This window comes from Ornithorhynchus anatinus, chromosome 4 (assembly GCF_004115215.2).
Source record: "Ornithorhynchus anatinus isolate Pmale09 chromosome 4, mOrnAna1.pri.v4, whole genome shotgun sequence".
NCBI classification, from domain to species: domain Eukaryota; kingdom Metazoa; phylum Chordata; class Mammalia; order Monotremata; family Ornithorhynchidae; genus Ornithorhynchus; species Ornithorhynchus anatinus.
This window is the reverse complement of record NC_041731.1, coordinates 40555490-40576704: the sequence shown is the minus strand read 5'-3', so window position 1 is coordinate 40576704 and position 21215 is coordinate 40555490. Positions and strand designations below refer to the sequence as shown.

At 50.8% G+C, this 21215-nt stretch overlaps 1 protein-coding gene and 1 long non-coding RNA gene across 2 annotated transcripts in view; one reads left to right on the top strand and one right to left on the bottom strand.

Annotated features, from left to right (window-relative positions):
* Window positions 1–21215, bottom strand: part of NOTCH1 (notch receptor 1) — a 68405-nt gene that overhangs the window by 32597 nt on the left and 14593 nt on the right. Inside the window, exons 3-4 of the mRNA XM_039911786.1 lie at window positions 4886–5148; window positions 3732–4070 (exon numbers count right to left, since the gene is read on the bottom strand). Of these exons, the coding sequence (XP_039767720.1) occupies window positions 3732–4070; window positions 4886–5148 (602 nt within the window). The remainder of the gene's footprint in view (window positions 1–3731; window positions 4071–4885; window positions 5149–21215) is intronic.
* On the top strand, window positions 64–12416 carry LOC114811069. The gene is made up of 2 exons (XR_003758762.2): window positions 64–448; window positions 12112–12416. It is a non-coding gene; the product is annotated as an uncharacterized LOC114811069 (long non-coding RNA).

The window sequence follows — 21215 nt, the reverse complement described above, 5'->3', positions numbered from 1 at the left end:
TGCCATGCTGCAAGACTAACCTGTGGCGGAGTTACTAATTAACACCCCCAATTCTATTCTTCTGAAGGCTTTCTGCCCTTGAGGAAAGCCAAGACCATTTCATCTGGCTTCTTTATAGCCTGTATTATTGTGCCTCTGCCTGTTAAAGCCGTCTGCCAGCCCCACTCTCAGAGCCCCGAAGCTGGCTTCGGGGAAAGACTGGGGGGAATGCCGGGGAGACCCAACTCCACAGATCTCGCCTGATTGAAGAAAACTTCCACAAACTTCCACCTCCTGTTCGAAGAATGGATCTGAGCCTGCTCTCCCTCCTCTATCCTTCAGGAGTCTCTGAAAGGGGACCCCTGTGGAGAATCGGACCAGATTGAGCGGGGGAGGCAGTCGGAGGGTCCACATAACAGTCAAAGAGGCTTCCGGCAAGTGGGACGATCTCTGAAAGTCAATGGACATGGTGAGCCATCGCTACCATTCTGATTTGATCTCTCTTCTTGGCCTTTATTTGATAACTCATCAGCTCTCTGGCCTCTCAGTCCCAGGAGGTGTGCGGGAGGAAAACATACAAAAGACAAGATCTCATCCATCTGGAGAAGTGGGATGGGGACTTGGGGGGCTTACTACCATCTAAGTTGTCTTCTCATTTCTGCTTTGGGTTTAAGCAACGTTATTGATAGTAAACAGCCAGGCCTAACCTGGCCACGTAACTCTAACTGAGTAGATGTCAGAAACTCTCCGTCTTAGTGTTTCCCCCCGATAGCCATCCCTCCCCCGCCACCCCCACACACTTTCTCCTCCCCCACCCAAGCCTCCATTCCCAATTCCAGGCAGGGGGATAGAGGAGTGGAAATGTCCGCCGCATGTCAATTTCTAGCTGGTACAATGGGATCTATTTATGTTTGCACCACAGTAGAAAGAGACGTCTCTAAGAAGTGGATACATTTGTTGGCCAAACTGTGTGCTCTACTTGGGTTTTATATTCAAAAAACCCTGTGGGAGTTGGTGCCGAACCTGGGCGCTATCCACCTTTGTTGTCTGGGCTGTGGGGGGAGAACCCTACTGATTGGTTCATGCTGTTCCCCCTTGCTAACTCAGAGGCCAGGGGCATGACTCTATGTCTCTCTGCACATATCTGCATCAAAGGACTCCTGGGAGAAAAGGGAGCAGTGTGGCTTAGTGAAAAGAGCGTGTGCCTGAGAGTCAAGAGCCCTGAGTTCCAATCCCAGTTCTGCCACTTGCCTGCTGTGTGACCTTGGATAAGTCACTTAACTGATCCGTACCTCAGTTTCCTCATCTGTAAAATTGGGAAGGGGGAGGTTCACTACTAATTTTCTGGAAAGCCCGGGGCATCGAAGGGCTCCTAGCCTGGTGTTTTATAAGCTCCCAGACCTTGGTCAAGCTCCTCAGCTGGGCGAACCCACAAAAGAATGAACACCAGGATCCCCAAGGGATCCCCAAGGCATCAAGCGGGAGAAGGCTGGGCTCTTAATAAAATACCAGGCTTCGGGCAGCCTTTTCTGCTGGGCACCATCCTCTGCAAACCCAACCAGAACTCGTTGGGTAGTCTCTCCTGAGAAGTACGGGGAGAGGGAGACCCCTGGAGAGCTGTGAATCTGAAGTTACCTCTGTGGCGCCTGGGAGCTGAGGGCAAAGCAGCTTTGGCTCTAAAGTCATCCAGGGCCTGGACTGGAGGGAGGGAGGGGTGATGCAGGTGAGCAGGAGACCTGGGGACAACCGACTGGAGCATACAGTGGGGGACTTTAGCCAACTCATTCTCTCCTCCTTCCCTGACCCGCCCCCACCCCCCCACCCCCAATCCTAGCACACACGCACACTGCCTCTCCCTGTCGGGTTTTCTTTTGATAAGTCAAACTGAAGCAAGACACCCACTTGCTTTGCAGGAAGTCAGCTAGTCTCGGTTCCACTTCCTTTTTTTTTTCCTGACAAAGACCCGGCCGTGGCTGAACTGCGTGTTGCTGCCATCGGCTTGCCCTGCTCAAATCTCCTCTAGCATCAGGGAGTGATCTGGCAGGAGTTCTTCCCCCCGAGGTCCAGTGGTTTTCCAAGGAGACTCGTAACTTGGTCGACCAGCACCCAAGGCCTCCCCACAACCGACCTCTATGGACCAGAACTAAAAAGGGCAATTGGGAGGTTAAAAAATAAACCAACAATTCCCCGACACCTACTGCCTAAAGAACACTTTCCTCCCTCCCCCACTCTCCAACCTGTAGGTACGAACACCCTCACCCACATCCCTTTTGGAAGGCAAAAATCTCGGGCCCAGGAATACCCGTTTTGACCGCAGGCCTCATCACAAGATTTAGAAATTTCACCTCTACTTTATTTAACAGCTAAAGTGTAGTCGGTGGGTGGCCGGGGACTGGACCAGGAGACCTCATGAAATGCTTTCCAGTGGTCTCTAAGTCTGGCCCCCAACCTCTACCCCTGCACAGCGGGGAAGAAAAAAACACCACTACCAGCCCCCGACAAACCTTCTCGAGTTTCTGGGTTAAGGTCTGATAGCATCTCCCCAGCCTCGGGCAGATGCTTCCTTCTAACGGGGCTGAGGCAGCTGGGGAAAGGGGCAATTTATGATCGAGGCGAGAATCCACCTAAACCAGCTCCTTGCTCCCCTTCTAGCTCCCAGCCTGGCTCGGAGCTGAGAGAAACCTCCCAGAGAGCTGGAGCTGGTGGCCGGTGGGTAGGAAATGAATGAACTGCGTGTCAGCAAAGGTGGGCCGAAAAGCCAAAGGCATTCGGCAACCAGGCTGGGTTGGGGCCGGCCTAGGGCCGGGAAGTGGGAGGAGTCCGGGGCGCTGACGCCCGGCCCCCGTCACGCTGCACACACCCAGACGCACACGCCACCCTCCGCGGCCGGGCCAAACCGAAAGGTCTCCTAAGGTTCACGGGCGGAAACTGCTTGCACATCACCTCAGGACATCCCACCACAAGTCCTCTCAGGGTGTGCTTCCTCTTTCTGACAGCCACGTCCACATCTCCTTCCACTGACCCCTGCCCACTACAGCCTTCAGGTCAGGAAGCCACAAGGGAGGACCAGTCGACAAGCCTAAGGAGAGGTTCTGATGCTTTTACGGAAGGCTCTGGTGGAGTCTGGTAGGAACAGCCCCACGCTGAGACCTGGATTCTAATTCTGACTCTGCCATGGCCCTGCCTCTCTGGGTCTCTGCTCGTAAGAGATGAGGAGATTAATCTCACTCCTTGCAACAAGGGGATGGTGTGGAGGAGAAATAAGGTGATTGTTGAGAGAGTACTATGGGAATCGAAATGCTACAGAAATTCAAGGTAGTGTTATTATAATTGTTATTATTATGTGAGAAGACAAAAATGACAGCCCTTTCGAGACTGCAATCTCTGCTAAACACTAGTTAGAGATAATAATAATAACTGTGGTATTTCTTAAGCGCTTACTATGTGCCGGGTTGTACTAAGCACTGGGGTGGAAACAAAGTAATTGAGTTGAACACAGTCCCACATGGGGCTCACAATCTTAATCCCCATTTTACAGATGAGGTAACTGAGGCCCAGAAAAGTGAAGTGACTTGCCCAAGTTCACACAGTAAACAAGTGGTGGAGCTGGGATTCGAACCTAGGTCCTTCTGACTCCCAGGCCCATGCTCTAACCACTAGACCACACTGCTTCAAGGTGGGAAAGCGGACCTAGGTTGGGAGAGGAAAAGAGAGAAGGCTTGCACCGAGCAGGGAAGCAGGGTCATCCATACCTGGCAGGCAGGTGCACTCATAGGTGGTGTCTCCGGTCTGGCGGCAGGTGCCCCCGTTCTGGCAGGGGGAGGGGTTGCAAGGCACGAAGAGGTTTTCGCAGTTCGGGCCGGTGTAGGCAGGCTTGCACAGGCAGTGGTATGAGCCGATCTCATTGATGCAGCTGCCCCCGTTCCTGCAGATGGCGGCATTCTGGTTGCACTCATTGATGTCCATCTTACAATTTTGCCCGTGGAAGCCGGGCAGGCACTTGCAGACGAAGCTGGACTCAAATGGCAGGCAATGACCCCCATTGGCACAGGGGTTGGAGGCACAAGGGTCGGACTGCTGACACGTCTTGCCTAGGAGGACACAGACCGGGGAGGGGGGCGGAGGGGAAGGAGGCTTGAGTCCGCCACCCCTTGCAAGGAGGGGACCCGGAGCAGGGAGAATATAGAGCAGGGAGAATAAAGGAACTCCCCTTCCCGCACCCTTCACTGACAGGGAATATCCCACTTGCCCCAAGGGTAAAATAAACAGGGATGGTCAGACCCCATCCCTGGAGACTCCCCAAACCCAGAACTGACAATCCAATCTACAAGAGGTCAGGGTAAGGCCTGGGACAAGATCGCAGAAGGAATTTCAAGTCCTGTCCGAGACCTGCAGGGGACAGATGAGTAGTAGAGAAGCAAGGATGGGGTGTGAGGTGGGAGGTGGGGTGACGCTGGGATACCCTGACTTAATTAGCCTGATGTACTCCAATATTTGTACTCGACAGCCAAGACAGATCCTTCAGGCCAAAACAAATTTATTTTGGGGACTCGGATGATACGGTTCAACCCAATTATCCAGATAATTGCCAGTGCTCCCCCTATTCTCTTTGCACTGGGTAGAACCAGTCTGCGATTTCTGAGTCCCAAGGGTTCCACTCGTAGGATTCCAGGCCTTGTGGACACATGGGCGGTTACGGGACCTGAAAGTCCAGTGAGAGAGGAGGGAGAGCCCAGGAACCTCACGGAGGAAGCTGCAGTTTAGCCAAGAGACCCCCAACTCGGGAAGGCTAAGGCTGACTTCCAGAAGTCAGGGCAATGAGTGGGCAAGGAAAGGGTGACAGGCAGAAAGCTGAGGGGGTGGGTGTGAGACCGTGGGAGTCATGGCTGCTGGGTTCCCCACCTACCTGACCAGCCTGGGGGACAACGGCACTTGTACTCGGTCAACGAGATCAGATCACACGACCCGCCATTGCGGCAGGGGTTGTTGAGGCAGACATTGTCCTCGGGAGTCAGGCACAAGCGGTCAGAGAAGCCCAGACGGCAGGAGCAGGTATAGTCCACGATGTTCCCACGGAGGACGGCGTGGCAGGTGCCGGCATTCTTGCAGGGGGAGCTGAGACAGGGGTTGGGGGCTTGGCATCGCTCGCCAGCAGAGGCCCCAGTGCAACTGTCGGGGATGAGAAAATAAATCAGTGGTATTCACTGAGCTCTTCCTGTGCGCAGAACACTGCACTAAGTGCTGAAGAGTACGATATGCCAGGGTTGGTAGACAAATTCCCCACCTGTAACAAGCTCACAGTCTAGAGGGTGCACAAGTGGAGGTAGTCTGTCTGGCCCTGGCAAACTCTGGTTTGGGCAGGTCCTGTGTGCCCTGGATCCAGAGGAGGAGGAAGGAAGAGGAAGAGGTGGGGGTGAGATGGGGGTGGACAAAGGAAAGAAAGTCTCAGAATTTCATCACACCTTCTCCCTTTACTTGTCATTGTGGTCTAGTAGATAGACCCCAGGGAAGAAGGTTGTAGGGTCATGTTTCGTCCCAGGTGTGCTGTTTGAGCTTGGGTTACTTGCTGCACTTCTCTGAACCTCAGTTTTTCCCATCTGAACAACGGGGGAAACCAAACCAGCCACTCCTTAGTTCACAAGGCTGAAGGGAGGACAAATGAGATAAAAATGATGTGAAAACACTTTAGAAAATGAAATGCTCTATAAATTCTCCACTTTTTTTCTAGTTTTCTAGTTTTGGCTGAAAAACAGCTTTGCAGGTGCTAGGAGGGAAGGAAAAAAAACAACCACCAACTACCATGGCACAAACAAGGTGAATCAGGAGACGGTCTTGCCCTTTTCTGGCCTCCCGCTCCAATCCTGTATGACCCCGGGCTCAGAGTCACAAAAGACTGTGAGCTGCTGGCTGAGCTGAGCTGGGACCTCTAGTCTCTTCCACCCTGAGGTTGCCTGGCCTTTGTGGGGAGGGGAGAGGGGGAGAAGGAGAGAAGGCAAGGCCTTCCTGCTGCTCCAGTTCCCCTCAGTCCATCCCAAGAGAGCTGCAGCTGCACTGAAAATGTTCACACCCTCCCTGGGATCCACATTCCCACCTGTTGCCAACATTTTCCAGGGCCCGGGAGGGCCATCAATCACCCAGGATCAAAGACGGTGGTCTGAGCCATCCTCCAGTCTCCTCCCACCAGGGCAAGGAGGAGTGAACAAAAGAGGAACCAGCAGAGCATCAGTGGGGGGCCCATACCCCTGGAGTCCCCTGGAGCAGAGAGGATGGGCCAGTAAAGTCAGTCCCACTTCCTCAGCAGCCAAAGGCATCCCCAAAGGGTGACCCCAAGGTGACCGTGCCACCCTGGGGGAAGGTAACATGCTTGTGCCAGATGCCAAGATGGGCTGGCCAGGCAGTTGTGCTCCACCAGCCAAAGAGATCCAAATGCAGGACACAGTCTGCTGAAATGGACCTTTTGCCATGCACCCGGAAAGGCTCTGGGTGCATTTGCAGTCCTGCCAGCCCATCACACTGTTTCTACCTCCTCCCACAACTCGCCCATTCCCCCTCACCACTCCCCACAACACATACATATGCACTGAACGTTTGCAATAAAAACTCCCTGTGGCTGAGTCTGCGGCTGGGGGTAAGTCTTAGCGAAAAATGGGCCTCATACCGCTTTAATTCCCCCGCCTCTCAACCCTCCCTTGAAAAAGTAACAAGATCCCTACAAACACAAATCAGATTAATGAGGGTAGGCCAATTCCTTCCTCAATCTCCCTCCTTGAGTTGAATGAATGTACATGAGTATTCATAAAAAGGCAGATTCCCCAGTTGCTTTTCTGCTTATACTTTTCTTTTCCACTCCCCCGGCCACAGACGTTACCCTCTTTTTAAAGAAATAGAAACCTCAGAGACGGGACAGCTGGTGGGGCAATGGGATCACACCAAGAAACTCCTGAAGTTCCCCAGTGAGTTAGACTCTTCCAAGGGGCACCCCAGAGGTGACACTAGCACTGTCTTTTCCACCCAAACCAGGTTCCTGAACGGTTGGTTTTTACCGGAGTGGTCTGGAGCAGCTGTGTGGTGGTTGAGTGGTTCTCAAAATTCCCTCCTTCCTTCCTCCCTTCACCAATAATAGCTGTGGTATTTCCTAAGCGCTTACTATGAGCCAAACACTGGAGTTGATAACAAAGTCCCTGCAAGTGACTGGCCCAAGGTCACACAGTAGGAGAGTGGCAGGGCAGGGATTAGAATACAGGCCACCTGGCTCTAAGGCCCTTGCCTTTCCACTAGGTCATGCTCCCTCAGTTTAGGGTTTGCTCTCATATGGACAAGCAGCGAGAAGCAGCGTGGCTCAGTGGAAAGAGCATGGGCTTGGGAGTCAGAGGTCATGAGTTCAAATCCCGGCTCGGCCACTCGTTAGCTGTGTGACTTTGGGCAAGTCACTTGACTTCTCGGTGCCTCAGTTACCTCATCTGTAAAATGGGGATTAAGACTGTGAGCCCCACATGGGACAACTTGATTACCCTGTGTCTACCCCAGCACTTAGAACAGTGCTCGGCACATAGTAAGCGCTTAACAAATACCAACATTATTATATGGACACTGTTGGCATTTTCTGAGCACAGACGTTGTCTTAAGAACTCCCCTTCCCCCTTCCTACAGGAAAAGAGAAAAGCTCCGGAAGAGGCAGAAAGCTTTGAGTAGCGGATGCCCAGACACATTTTCTGACCTCAGGGGCCGGAGTTCTGTACAGTCCTGGGATAGGAATGGGGGCTGGAGGGAGGGGAGAAAGGGAGAGGCGTTGAATTGGCTTTAGCCTAGATGACAGGTGGGAAGATGGGCTGCTCTGGAACAGATGACTTCTCAGACAGCTGCATAGGAGCTTCATCTAAGATAAAACCCAGTCCCCAAATCTCGTTCTCTAATCTGGCCTGGACAGCAATAAGAGAAACAATCTGTCTTCCCTAGCAGACACCTACAAGCCAGCTCCCAGCACTTTATCTCTTCTGACGGCCTCAAAAACAGTGGGGGGACGCAAAATGGTCCCTAGGCCCCACCATCTGTTACCAGAAGCCAAAAGGCCCAAACCAACTGGTTTGGGGAAAACAAAAGCCGAAGTGACTTGTTATGCACTGCAGGGGGAGGCAGGGTGGGGATGGGAGGGAGGGAGAGACACTTGTTTGCTGATATACCACAGGAGATTGGGCCTTTATTACCAGCCTGGCTCTGAAGGAAGAGGGACAGCGGAATAGGGGACAAGGAAGGGGGAGGAGGAAAAGAGCAACGGATGAAGAGAGCAGGAAATGGAGAGCGTATAGGAGCCAAGATTGGGGAGTGGAGGGAAGGGGGAGAAACTCTAATGTGTCCCCGTTGACCCTGCCTGGTCTACCACAGCCAATCCTGGCAGGCACTGGGATCCTCATAATCCAGTCCCAGAGTCTCCCTGGCCAGCCTCATGGGGCTGCTCCTGGGGATATCTGCGTTTGTGGGGTGCTCATCCCATCAAACTGGCTTCTCCTCCTCCTCTTTTAGTCTTTATCCCTCCCCTGCCCGAGGCCCGGTGAAAGAGCCAACCATGGATTAGAACAGGAGAGCACCCCTCCCCTCCGCCATGTCAATGCCACTCATTGTTCATCTTGGCCTTGGGCACAGGCTCAATGGCAGAAAGGACTTCTCTTTCTTCTTTTCCCAAGCCGTTGACAACGTCGGGTCTGGAGGAAGCTTGTGGGGGGGAGGGGAGAAGGAATTTTTCAAAGCCGCAGAAAGAGACAGAGGGCATTTGATCAGCCGGAGAAATTGCGGCGACGGGTCCCGTCAATACCTCATGGGCACGCGCCCTCCCGCCCGGGCTCCCCGTCTTGGCAACGCCTGGAGCCGCCCATTTCCCTCACCGAAATTCCCCCTCGTGGGCCAAGACGGCAGCTTGACTCCACTCTGGTCGAGGCTGCAAGGGCCGCACCGGAGCAGGAACCCCGGAAGAGGTTGGATTGGGGCAGGGGTCCCTCATCCTCCAAACCCATCTTGACACCCGCCAAGTCCTCACTCCCATCTCCCTACCAGCCCCAATGCCAGCATGCTCTGGGCTGAATGCAATAATCCCACCTCTAGGAGGCCACACTTCCAGACTTGGAAGAATCGTCTTCCAAGGGCGTTCAGCCACCCCCTTTCCCTGGACCCCCAACCATCTCAATTTTCCCTCCCGAGTGACAGTGCATGAATACCTCGCCCATCTACACTGGCCCACTCCAGCCTTTCAGCTGTCCAAATAACACTGGACTGGCCCCCTGTCCCGCCTCAATACCCTGTAAACCACCGGGAGTTTACAAAACACTGAATATTATAATTAGGCAGGGATGAAACCCAGCAGGCCTTCCTGCTGCTCCAAGCCCCACAGCCACAGCCGAACCCCCTGGCATTCAATCCACCAAACACGCCGACTTCAGAAAGACCGTGTTGGGGGGAAAAACAAACCAAAAGAAAAAGAAACTTCCAAGTACATTTATATCCTATTCTCCGCCCCCCGCCCCGCTTTTTTTTTTTTTTACTCCCCCTTCTTTTTCCTTTTAATAAAAAAAAGGAAAAAAGCCCAATTCGGATTTCATTGTTGAGGATTGTGTGAGAATTTGTAAGGATTTGGGGACATTTCAAGTTAATGAGATCGTATTATCCAGGCCCAATGAAAAAGAAAATGTGTCTAATAAATCAGGGCATCTGCTGGGCTCACAAAGGGCTGGAGGGAGCAGGTGTGCATGTTAATGAGGGGGAGCAGCTGCTCCAGATTCAGCCATCCAATCAGAGACCAGAGTCGGGAGAGGGGCTTCGGGTGGGTTGGGGGCCGGGCAGCAGGAAGCTAGGCTTCTGGGTGGCTGAATAGCATCTCCCTCCATTTGGGAAAGCAACAGGTTGCATTTGGAGGCCTGCTGTTCTTATGAGAGACCCCATTGTCATCCCCGCACTGGGCTGGGGAGCCAGTGAGAGCATGCTTGGCTTGCAGCTCTTCAAATTCCCCTTCACCTCTGGATTTTCACAATGGCCTGATGCTGAAAATGCCCCCCACTAGAGGAGGGAAGAGGAAGAGGGAGGGAGGAAGGGAGGGAGGGAGGGGGGGAGAGAGAGAGAGAGAGAGAGAGATTTCTAAGTAAAATTCCTTCATAACTTTGGACAAGGACCCATGGCGAAATCCAACCCTGCTTCCTCTGAATTGGGAAACTGAAGAACGGAGAAACTCCAAGGAAAAGCTAGGACCTGAGTTGAAGAGATACAATTCCAGAGAAAACCGCTGCCTCCACAGTTGATGTATGCTCAGCTGAGCAACTGACATTGCAGAAAGACATGGGCTGCTCAATGATTCAAACGGTTGCCAAATCTCAGTGTTCTCCAAGAACACTCAGCCCTCCTATTCATTCATTCATTCATTCATTCATTCAATAGTATTTATTGAGTGCTTACTATGTGCAGAGCACTGTACTAAGCCCTTGGAATGTACAATTGGGCAACAGATAGAGACAATCCCTGCCCATTGACGGGCTTAAAGTCTAATCGGGGGAGACAGAGAGACAAAAACAAAAGCAATAAATAAAATCAAGGGGATGTACATCTCCTAAGTTTCCCACCCACCTTGGGAGAAGAGAAAGGCCTCGCTGAAACCTCCAGCCATCAACTCAGACTCATTTGCCCATCGGCTCCCAGACTGGGAAGAAAGGCCAAGAGTAGATCTTGCCAGTCAGTTTGGTTACAGGGAATGGAAGTTGATTGGCAGGCAGAGAGGGGATGCAAAGAAGTGGTGAAAATCAGATCTAGTAACCTAAAGACCTTTAAGAGGGAAAACAAGAAACAAGCAGAGATAGAGCATGTGTTCTTGGCCAATCAAACTGCATTAATGAAGACTGATTTCAGACTATAAGGTCCAAGGCAGCTCTAGCCACAAATCTTTCCCTTCAGGAAGCTGACTTCTCTATCCTACTGACAAAGTTTCTTCTTTACCTCCTTTCAGGCCCCCCCTAAAACTCACTTCCCCACCCAGACCTTCTGTGGCTGTTTCCTCTGACACTGCAGGTTTTGTTGACATATAACTTACACCGTAAGGGCTCTCTCCTAAGTGATTGTTTCCTTTACCATTCCTTTCCTACTATAAATAGTGGATTTCCCTGAGTGCTTAATACCGTAGTCGGATAGCAGTGATGGGTCCCGTCGAACGCTGTCCCTTCAGAGGTGGAAGGGGACAGTCCTATTTTCTTCCTTGCAAGGCGGAAACCAAAATCCAGGGTGGTTCTCATGTCTTTCCTCCAGCTGCAGGGCCCAGGGGCTAAAGTTAGACTGATCATTCACAATTCCTGCCTCAAGTGGCATAGACCATGTTGAAATCTGGCATTATTTCTCTCAGGGTCCTAGGAACTCAGCGATTCTGCTACTTCAGACCTTCCTCTCTCTCCTCTCTCACTTAAAAATGCCCAACTGGACCAAGCACAGACAGTTCGCCTGGGCCCATTCCCCACATTGGCCACTTCACCAGTACCCTGCCTGTTCTTTTCTTCAGCCAACACCATTCCCTAGAAGATGAGGATTGGGCGGGGAGGAGAGGGGAGTTCAGGTGAGTCTTATTTATTGAGTGCTTCTGGACTACAGAGCACTGTACTAAACGCTTCGATGAGTACAATACAAGAGAGTTGGTAGACATGTTCCCTATCCTCAAGGAGCTGACAGTCTAGAGGGTTCTAACCAATAGGTACTTGATCAGTCCATTCCTCTGGTTTTTGCAGAGACCTATCAAATGTGCCACCATTCTCAAGGTGACCAGGTATGCTTGGGACCCCCTCCTCTACTCTTTAAAGGCAAGAGACCTAAAAGAGAACCAGACAGCCCGACAGATTGGAGACCACCAGAAAGACCCTCAAGTCATCAACTTGTGTGGGGACTGGGTATCTGCTCCTCCATGAAGAGGACATTTCCACATTTCTTTTTACTTTCATTTCAACCCATATTTCTAATGTCATCCCCTTAATCCAGACACTAAAGTGGGTTCAGACTAGCAGCCCCGGCTGCCTCTCCAAGCCTAGCCAATCCAGGAGTTAAAACTTCCTCTAAGAGTTAAATTTGTTTAAAAAGCAGAGATGGATGACTTATTTGTTTTCCTCCCTTTCGCAGAAATAGAGCCTTGAGGTCACGAAGGAAGATTTTTAAAAATGGAATGGAAAGGGGAAATTTCCAGAACATGGATCCCAGAGAAGAAGACTAATAAAGCAAAATGAAAGGAGAGGATTGAGGGGTGGGAGAGCCAAGAATGGGGAGAGGAACGAGAGTGCAAAGTAAGGGAAGAAGCGCCTGCAGAGCCATGTCTTGGCCCAGCTTGGCAGCAGGGCTTCCGGCAGACGCCCAGAACGCACGCCAAATGGTGTTCTGTGTCTGTCGTTTCAATAAATATCACCTCCCCTTTTGTTCCCTTCTTTCAATATTTCCACCGCGCTGGGCTTTTCTGCCTCCACCCCACCAGCCCCAAAGTTGGTCCTCTTCATCCGCGCCCGCTCTATAGAAATGCAACTCCTGAAAGTATCCCAAGGCAGATGTTTCCGTGACCTTTCACCCAAGACTAATTCTAAGTTTTGCTGTTTTCCTTTCTAAGCTAAGCTGCCATCTGCCACCCCAGGGGACAAATGACAAACCTCCCCTTAGAGGGGGGAAAAAAACTCCTTTTAACCAGGGACATAGAAACAGGAGTTCATACAGAGACTTATCCAGTTACTATAATGACTCCTGGTTCTCGGCATGTGATGGGAGATGACTTGTCCAAAGGCACCCAGTTCCACAATTTTACTAAGTGATTTCTGTGGGGGCTCAGCCCTGTCCGAACACCTCTATTATGGCAGCTTATTTGATGAGCATCAGGAGGGCTCAAAGACATTCTGCTGTATTTTTTTTTCTTTCTTTTGGGATTTGTTAAGCACTTACTACATGCCAGGCACTGTTCTATGTTCTAAGGTAGATACAAGATACTCAGGTTGGACACAGTCTATGTCCCACATGGGGCTCACAGTCTTAATACCCATTTTACAGATGTGGGAACTGAGGCAGAGAGGTGAAGTGACTTGTCCAGGGTGACAGAGCAGACAAGTGGAAGAGCCAGGATTAGAACACAGGCCTTTCTGCCCCCCAAGCCTGTCCTTTATCCACTAGGCCACACACAGCTTCTCTAGGCAAGTGCTTAGAGAATTGATTTCCTCTGGACCCTTGGTCTCAGAACCATAATGTGGGCTGGGAGGGAAGCTGGTAATAGGGGAGGTTAAGGGAGCCATTTTTGACCCATCCGCCTAGTCTTATTTCAGATGGAGTGGACCACCCCATAGCTTCTGCCAGAGTCCCACCTGAGGCTGAAGAACATGAGCTTGTGGGTTGGGTTGGGACAGAAGCTGGCTAGGTTCAGATGCCCTCCAGGTCCTTGTGTCCCTTTCTCCATTTAGAGGCAAGCAAGGGGCCTATGATGTCAGGGTTGGGCCTCAAGGAGTCTTTGGAGACCACGATTCTGAACTGTGGCACCCACCAGGGCTGGACTGAGATGCCACGGTCTCAGGGTCCATGTCTGAGGAAGCACGTAGGACCAGCCAGGAAAATCCCACCCTCACAGGGCTCCTTAATCTCCTGCTCATGTAAATCCCCAGAGCCTCCCCTGGACCCAAGGAACTCGGGTCAGATCAAGACATCACTGCAAATGACGGCTGAGCAGTGAGATGTGGGGTGGAGGCGGAGCTGCTGAGCAGGGGCAAACCCTGTTTCAGGAGAATCGGGGGGAAATTCCCAGGAAAATGAAAAAAATCCCCAATGTCAGGCTTAGATTTACGTGCTTCGGGCATCGACGGTGACCTCTCCCTCACCCTTCTGTTCCAAAACTTCCCCACCACACTGGCACCCGTGGGAAAAAGCACTTGGAAGAAAGGGGTCATGGCTTTAATTAGCCCTTGCCAACCTCCGACCCCCCCGTCTTCCAAATTAATTAGCAGGGCCTCTGGTTTCCCTGTCCCGGGGAACAGTCTTGGAAGCATTTCCAGGTGTTGGCAGGTGGGTCCGCTCCCAGCTCTGCTGCTCAGACACAAGGTGGCCCACCCGTCCAGAACACTGTGACTTCTGGCTCAACCTGCTCTCCAGCTGCACCCTCGCCACTTTTATGAAACGCTGGGCTGGGTCAGAAGTTGCTGGAGTCCCTGCAGGCAAGGAGGTAACCCGCACCATAGCTCTACCCCGCACTCTTGGCCCAAATCAAACCCTCGAGAAACAGGGGTGAACAAGGTGGCGTTCCAATTACCAGAGACAAATTCTGGGTCTTTCAGGCCCATGCTAGATCTTCTCCAGGTGTTTATCTGCCTGAACCCTTTGGCAGCAGAAGGGATCACTCGCCTTTCTTCATGGGTAAATTCCTCTGACCCCAGGCTTGCCCTAAAAAATTCAAGTCACCAAACAAATTGATCGTGGAGGATGCTGAAGAACAGAACTCAAGATCATCAGTGATGCGACTCTAAGACCTGAGTGGAGGGAGGAGGTACGGAGTTCAGTCTTGACATATTTTCCCCCAGTCTTGCCTTCCCTGGAGCACTCCAGAATATGGTGCAGTTATAACCACCCTGACTGCACCTTATTTTCCTCCCATCCCCGCTGGTATTTTATCAAGCACTTAAAGATGAGCGGAATGACTTAAAGGCGTGCAGTCAGAACGGTTCTCTGGCAGAGAATTCCTGCTGTTGCTGCCACCTGTTTTCTAAATGTGTCTACCAACTCTATTATACTGTGCTCTCCCAAGCACTTAGTACATTGCTCGATATGACTGACTGAGCAATTGATAAAGGTAAAATCAGATCGCTTTCTCCAGCAACTCTTAACACCTTCCTTATTTCAGCAAGGTTCCCCAAACTTACGGCATTTTTTGGCCCTCAATGATCCCCCTTTCCTTTGGGTCACATAGTTACTATGTCTCTCTCCTCATTTCTCCTAGAGCCAACTCTTTGGCCTTCCCCCAGTGGAGGATCCTCTAGGGGATCTGGCTTGGCTTCAGACAAATTGGTAGGCATTGTACGTGATTCTTCCGTGCCTCGGCTCAGTTTCTCCTGCATGCCTTTTTAGACTAGGGATGAGTTCAATTATGGTTGGTTTAATGTCTACACTGTAAACTCCTTGTGGGCAGGGGACACGTCTACCAACTCTGTTGAACTGTACTCTCCTAAGTGCTTAGTACACCACTGATGGACTGATTGGTTGCTAGGGATCTGCCATGATGCATCCTGGTGCGGATTTCTCCCTGTGTCTTTGACCAGATAATCAGTGTGTCCACTAAGCCCCCAGCACCTGAAATCCTCCACCACTCTTGCCAAAGATGGTGGGGCCTCACAAAAGAAAGAGTCAGAGAACTAGTTCCGGGAGACAGCAGATCCAGAAGGAAGTAACAGGCCTTGGGGTTTGTGAGTTAGGTAATCCCAAGGAATCTATCCCAATTTTAGGACCCTGAAAATTCTATTTCGGGAAGGAGCACTAATGTAGTGGGGGCTCCACTGAGCAGGAGATAGACACATCACAATGGAAATCCTGGCCAGGGATTTAAAGATGCGGCGGCCTATCACCCCGGCCAGTTCTATTTGGCCATCATTTCTGAACAGACTACAATGGCCTGAAAGGAAAGTGATCGCAGAGGGTAGGGGTTGGGGGGAAAGGGGGTGTCCAGGTCCAGGGAAGGCTCCCCTTTCAATCAGCACTTGAGAGCCTACAATACAAGAGTTTGTAGACACGTTACCTGCCCACAATGAGCTTACAGTCTAGAGGGGGAGACTGTGAGTGTGTGTACATGTATATATAAAATATTTAATATGAACATAAATATTGCTGGGGTATAACCCCTTAGACTGGTGTTTCCAGAGCGGGCAGCGGAGCATGAGGACAGGGAGGAAGAATGATAAGAAGCAGCAATTTAGTTTTTACCTTCAACCTTTCAATCACCCCACAGGCAGCTTTGCCCACCAAAACTAAATTAAGATCTGTGTTTCACTGCAGTCAATACTGTCTTAAGACCTGCTCTAAAATTCCCTACAAGCCTTTGTCCACACCTGCCCAACCGATCAGTTAATATGCCCCCCAACAGTAGACGGGCTGGGGGAGAGGGAGGCGTGGTGTTTTTATGGTTGAAAGCCTAGTCCTTTTAATCTTACACTGTCTCTCATTTTGCCTTTAGATCAACGGAGAGGGGTGCATTTGGGCATGAGAACTCACTGTTACCAGTGCCCTACTGTTTTGGGATTGGATTTTTTTTTAATGAAAACTTGTGAGGATTAGCAAGAAGAGTGCTCTAAAGATGGTAAGACAGTGATTTCTCCCCCACCTCCCACCACCCCAACACCTGCTTCTTCAAACCACAAGGCTTCTGTTCAACCTGATCTCTCCTCTGTGCAGCCAAACACCCTCCTAATTACAAGGACAGCCCAGCAGGTTGGGGATAATATTACTTTGAAACTTCACCTGCAGTCTTGCATTGTGGTTTCTGGCATCTGCGGCCGTTATTGAACAGCAGAACGCTTGGTGGTAATTCCCTCCAGGTTCCCAGGGATGCAGAAATAGAGAAACCTAGCAGTAAGGGGTTGGGGTGGAGATTTGGTGGGTAGGAAGGGCCGGGAAAAGGGCCTATGGGAAGAGGGCCAATGAAAAGCTGCGTGCCTGGTGGGGGTGAAACGCACTAGTCTGCCCTGTACAGCTTTCTCAGTCCAAGATGGCAACAGGCTGGAAAAGAACTAACCAGGGCTCCCTCCCTCACCTAGACTGATGACCCCGGAGGCAGGGCAAGAGGATAGAGACTGAACTGAAACTCTTACCCACCCCCAGGGGCTTCAAGCCAGGTGGGAGCAGCAAGGCATCCAGGTGGAACAAACCACCAGCCCCACCGCTCTCCCTCTCCCAACGGAGATGCCCCTGTAGGTTAGGATGGAGGGAAAGCTATTCCCAGCACACCACTAATGGGTGGAAGAGGGGTTCCCCGACGGGTAACTGTGGTCTCAACTTAGCTGGTTCCTGGGCTGGCTCGTGACCCTAGGATCACTGGCCTGGCCTTTCTACAAGACCAAGACGCACCGCAGAGCTGCTTTTTGTCTTCCCTTCAGGGTTTTGCATACCAGGACTGTCTGATAACACTAATTATAAGACAAGTGCAGGGATTTGTTTTTATCAGCAACAGACCCTGGAGAGTTTAAGTGTCTGTGGAAGAGATTACTGTTCTCTCCTTCCCCCACCCACTGCCCGCTTATTCTCCCACCTTTGCAGGTCACAACTGCCCCCCCCCCCACCTCCCTCCAGCCCAACAGAAAAATAAAAACTTGGTTGGGCAGGACTGGTACCAAATTTTGGCAGCAACTTACCTTTTAAAATCTTCCAGTCCCATCCCACCCACCACAACCCGTCACAGGTCAAAGAGCCAAGGACCAGATCATAGCCAAGGGTGAGAGATCAATCAATAGTATTTGAGTGCTTACTATGTGCAGAACATTGTACCAGGTTCTTGGGAGAGTGCAATAAATACAGAGTTGGCAGACACATTCCTTGCCTGCAGCAAATAGGTATAAAAGTGAACCATCTTTTCCTTAACCTGAAGTGACAGTCTCATCATTTTAAATGTGCCCAGCATCACCAGGAAGGATGTAATGCATGAAAGCAGATAACCAAGAGGGAAATTCACTTTTGTTTATATTTCTAAACAGGCAGCATTGCCCTGAAGACTACTTTAATAATAATGTTGGTATTTGTTAAGCGCTTACTATGTGCAGAGCACTGTTCTAAGCACTGGGGTAGGCGCAGGAGAAACAGGTTGTCCCACATGGGTCTCACAGTCTTAATCCCCATTTTACAGATGAGGTAACTGCGGCACAGGGAAGTTAAGTGACTTGCCCACAGTCACACAGCTGACAAGTGGCCGAGCTGGGATGTGAACCCATGACCTCTGACTCCAAAGCCCGGGCTCTTTCCACTGAGCCACGCTGCTTCTCAATGCTGCTACTTTAGTGCTGAAATCACGCTTTCCGCCATGAGGAAAACAATCTGTGAATTCAGAATTCTTTCCTCAGAGTAGCTCCAAGTGCTCAAAGGTGTTATTCTTCCTCTTCTAAAACCAAAGGGAAACTAAGGCCCAGAGAAGTTGGGCAACTTTCCAAAGGTCACCCCAGGAACCCAAGGACGGAAGAAGGAATATAATCCAGGTCCTTGCTACTGACTAACCTACGACCTCCCCCTCTCTAGTGGGCTCCTCTTACCCAAAAAGGACGAAGTGAGTCAGCTGAAACCTTCTAATAAATACACTAGTTGAGTGAGGAGATATTCATTTGCAATTGAAAACAGAAATGAATCAACCTTGAATTTCCCGCCCCTTCACTTAGCAGGGACTTTCAGAACCCCCACTTCTAGGCTGATTTCCTGCATCGGTTTCCAACAGCAGGCAGGGACTCTCCTCTGCAGGCCTGTTGGGACTTTATTTACACGGCCCTAGAGTCAGTCCTGCTAGTAGAAGGCTGGGAACAAGAAGAGGGATTCCTGGCTAGGTTTAATCCAAGATTAAATTCATTAATCTGGGATTCTGCAGCCAACGCATCTCTCTGGAGAAAAATGATTCTGGCGGCCTCGAGTGACAGAACTACAACCACATTCCCTAAAAAGAACGTCCAGCCAAGAGGGCCCGGGATCTCCTGGCAAGAGAAGGCCTCGGCTCACTTCAGGGAAGCAGAGAAATTTCACTTAACCAGAGAGCGCTGAATAGATGTGGGTAACTGACTGAAGTAATTTACAAACAGGGAGGCCCAGCTTCAGTCAAAGTGTTACAGACCCAAAGCCAGTCACTACACTTCTCTGGGCTTCGGTTACCTCATCTGTAAAATGGGGATTAAGACCAGGAGCCCCGTGTGGAACATGGACTATGTCTAACCTGATGAGCTTGTACCTACTCCAGCGCTTAATACAGTGCCGGGCACAGAGTAAGCCCTAACAAATACCATTAAGATAAAGAAGGAAAAGAAAAAGCTTGCTTTTCCTTCTGGTCAAATTCAGCTGGATCTGGCACCACGAGAGGTTGAGGGAGGAGGTGGGGGGAGAATTCATGGGCTTCACTCTTCACTCCCACACGCAACTACCCCACGGTTACGGGGTTCGCCCTAGATGCCTAAATTGAACAGAGGAGAGGCACAGACATATCTGACACAAGCCTACCTGCTTACCAGGTGTCACCCATGCAGGGTTCTGAAAAGAGGATCTAGGGATCCGGTGGGGACGTGAAGGGGAAGGGCACAGAGGGCACAGACCCAGTAATGTATGACTGAGTGGGGACTCTCACAGTGTCATTTCCTTTCAGACCATTTTAAGATCCAGAGTGGATCCTGGGAAAGTAATCCAGAAGATGAATAAGCATCGGGTACCGCCCGGCCCTTGTGTTTCCAGCCAGTCACCCCACCCCAATTTTTTCGATCCATTTCATAACCTCATCTCTTGAGATGGAACAGTCCCAGGGGAAAATACAATGAGGTCTTACATCCTGCCAAGTTCCGACAAAGACAAAAACGTGAGGATAGAGGGTGGGGAGGGGCAAGGGGAGAAGAGAAGGCGAGGTGATCAGAGCTCTTGACACCAATTTGAACAGTTACATTTGCCTCTGTCATGGAAGAGGAATCAACCATTTCCTTGAGGAGGAATGTTTTTCCAAAAAGGTCTGGGACCCAGGCAGAAACAACACAAGAAAGAATTTTACCTTCACCAAGGGAAGTGAAAACCATTAGAGTTAAGGTTGTTTAGGGATAAGAGAGCGAGAGAAACAGAAAGGGAGGGAAAAAATCCTCCAACCCTCCCAGAAAAAGACAGATCTTCTCCCCGCCCTCCCCTTCCGGGGACTTCTGCTAAACTTAACCAAGGAAACCACGAGTGCGGGTGAAAGACTCCACATTCTACACCTTCCGTCTGCAAAAATCCCTGTGGCAACCCAAAGCCTTATTGACTAGGCATGGACACAATGCGAGGGGCTCTGCCCTCCGCCTGCTCTCCCACATTCTTCCACACTGTTCCTTAGAAACCTGCCTTTTATTGAGAACAGCAGGCATCCTGAAAAGGACCGTCTGTCGCCCCTGCCTTTTGACTCTGCGGCCTGTGTCTAACATTTTAATAGCCGCCCAGGGGCCGGGGAGAGCCCCTTTGGGGTCAGCTCTTCCTAGGGTCATCCCCCATCCAGCAACTGTCATTGGTCCCTTTTCTCTCTATCCAAGCAGGCTAATGGCTTTCTCTGCTGAATGTTCAGACAGCCAGAGGACACCCAAGCCACAAGAGCCAGACAACAATTGTAGGGGGAAAGGGGAAACTTCCCCCTGACTGGGTGATTCTACCCACATGGTCTCCATTACCACAGTATTCTTTCCATGGGTGTGCACAAATCTGTAGGTATAGATGAGTCTACTTCACAACTACCCAGGCTCCTTGAGGGTAACTTTTACAGAGACAGACAGGCACGCATGCATACACATGCACACACACCCCATCTCCCACCGCCCCTCCCACCAAAGAAGCAACGTGCCCTAGTGGAAAGAGCACAGACCTGGGTTCTAATCCCAATTCTGCCACATATCCCCTGTGTGACCTTGGGCAAGTCATTTAATGTCTCTGTGACTCAGTTACCCATCTGTAAATCCCACTCCCTCCTACTTATTCATTCATTCACTTGGTCATATTTATTGAGCACTTTCTGTGTACAAAGCACTGTACTATGCGCTTGGGGAAGTACTAGAACAATAAACACACACATTCCCTGCCCCAGAGGATCTTACAGTCTAGAGAAAGGCTTACAGTCTTGGACTGTAAGCCCCAAGTGGGACAGGGACTTTGTTCAACAAAATTAACCTGTATCTACCCCAGCGCTTAGAATAGTGCTTAACGAGTACCATTATAATAATAATAATGGTACTTATTATTATTATTTACACATTCTGTCCAGAATGAAACAGCCACCTGTTTGGAAAAATACAACTGCACAATAGAAAGTCTGACCTGGTGTAGCTGAGCACACATGTTGGAAAGGGAATTCCACAACCGGGACTTTTCTGAGCTCCCTAGGTGCAAACCAAAAGTAGAGGAAGCAGGAATTCCCTCCCAGAGTGGGGCTGCTGAGAAGGCTCGGAGCCGGTCGGACAGCCCAGCCCAGCCCCAGTCCCACAATGACAGTGGCCTTTTGTTATTTACCCCCTTGGGCGGGTTTGAAAAGTGCC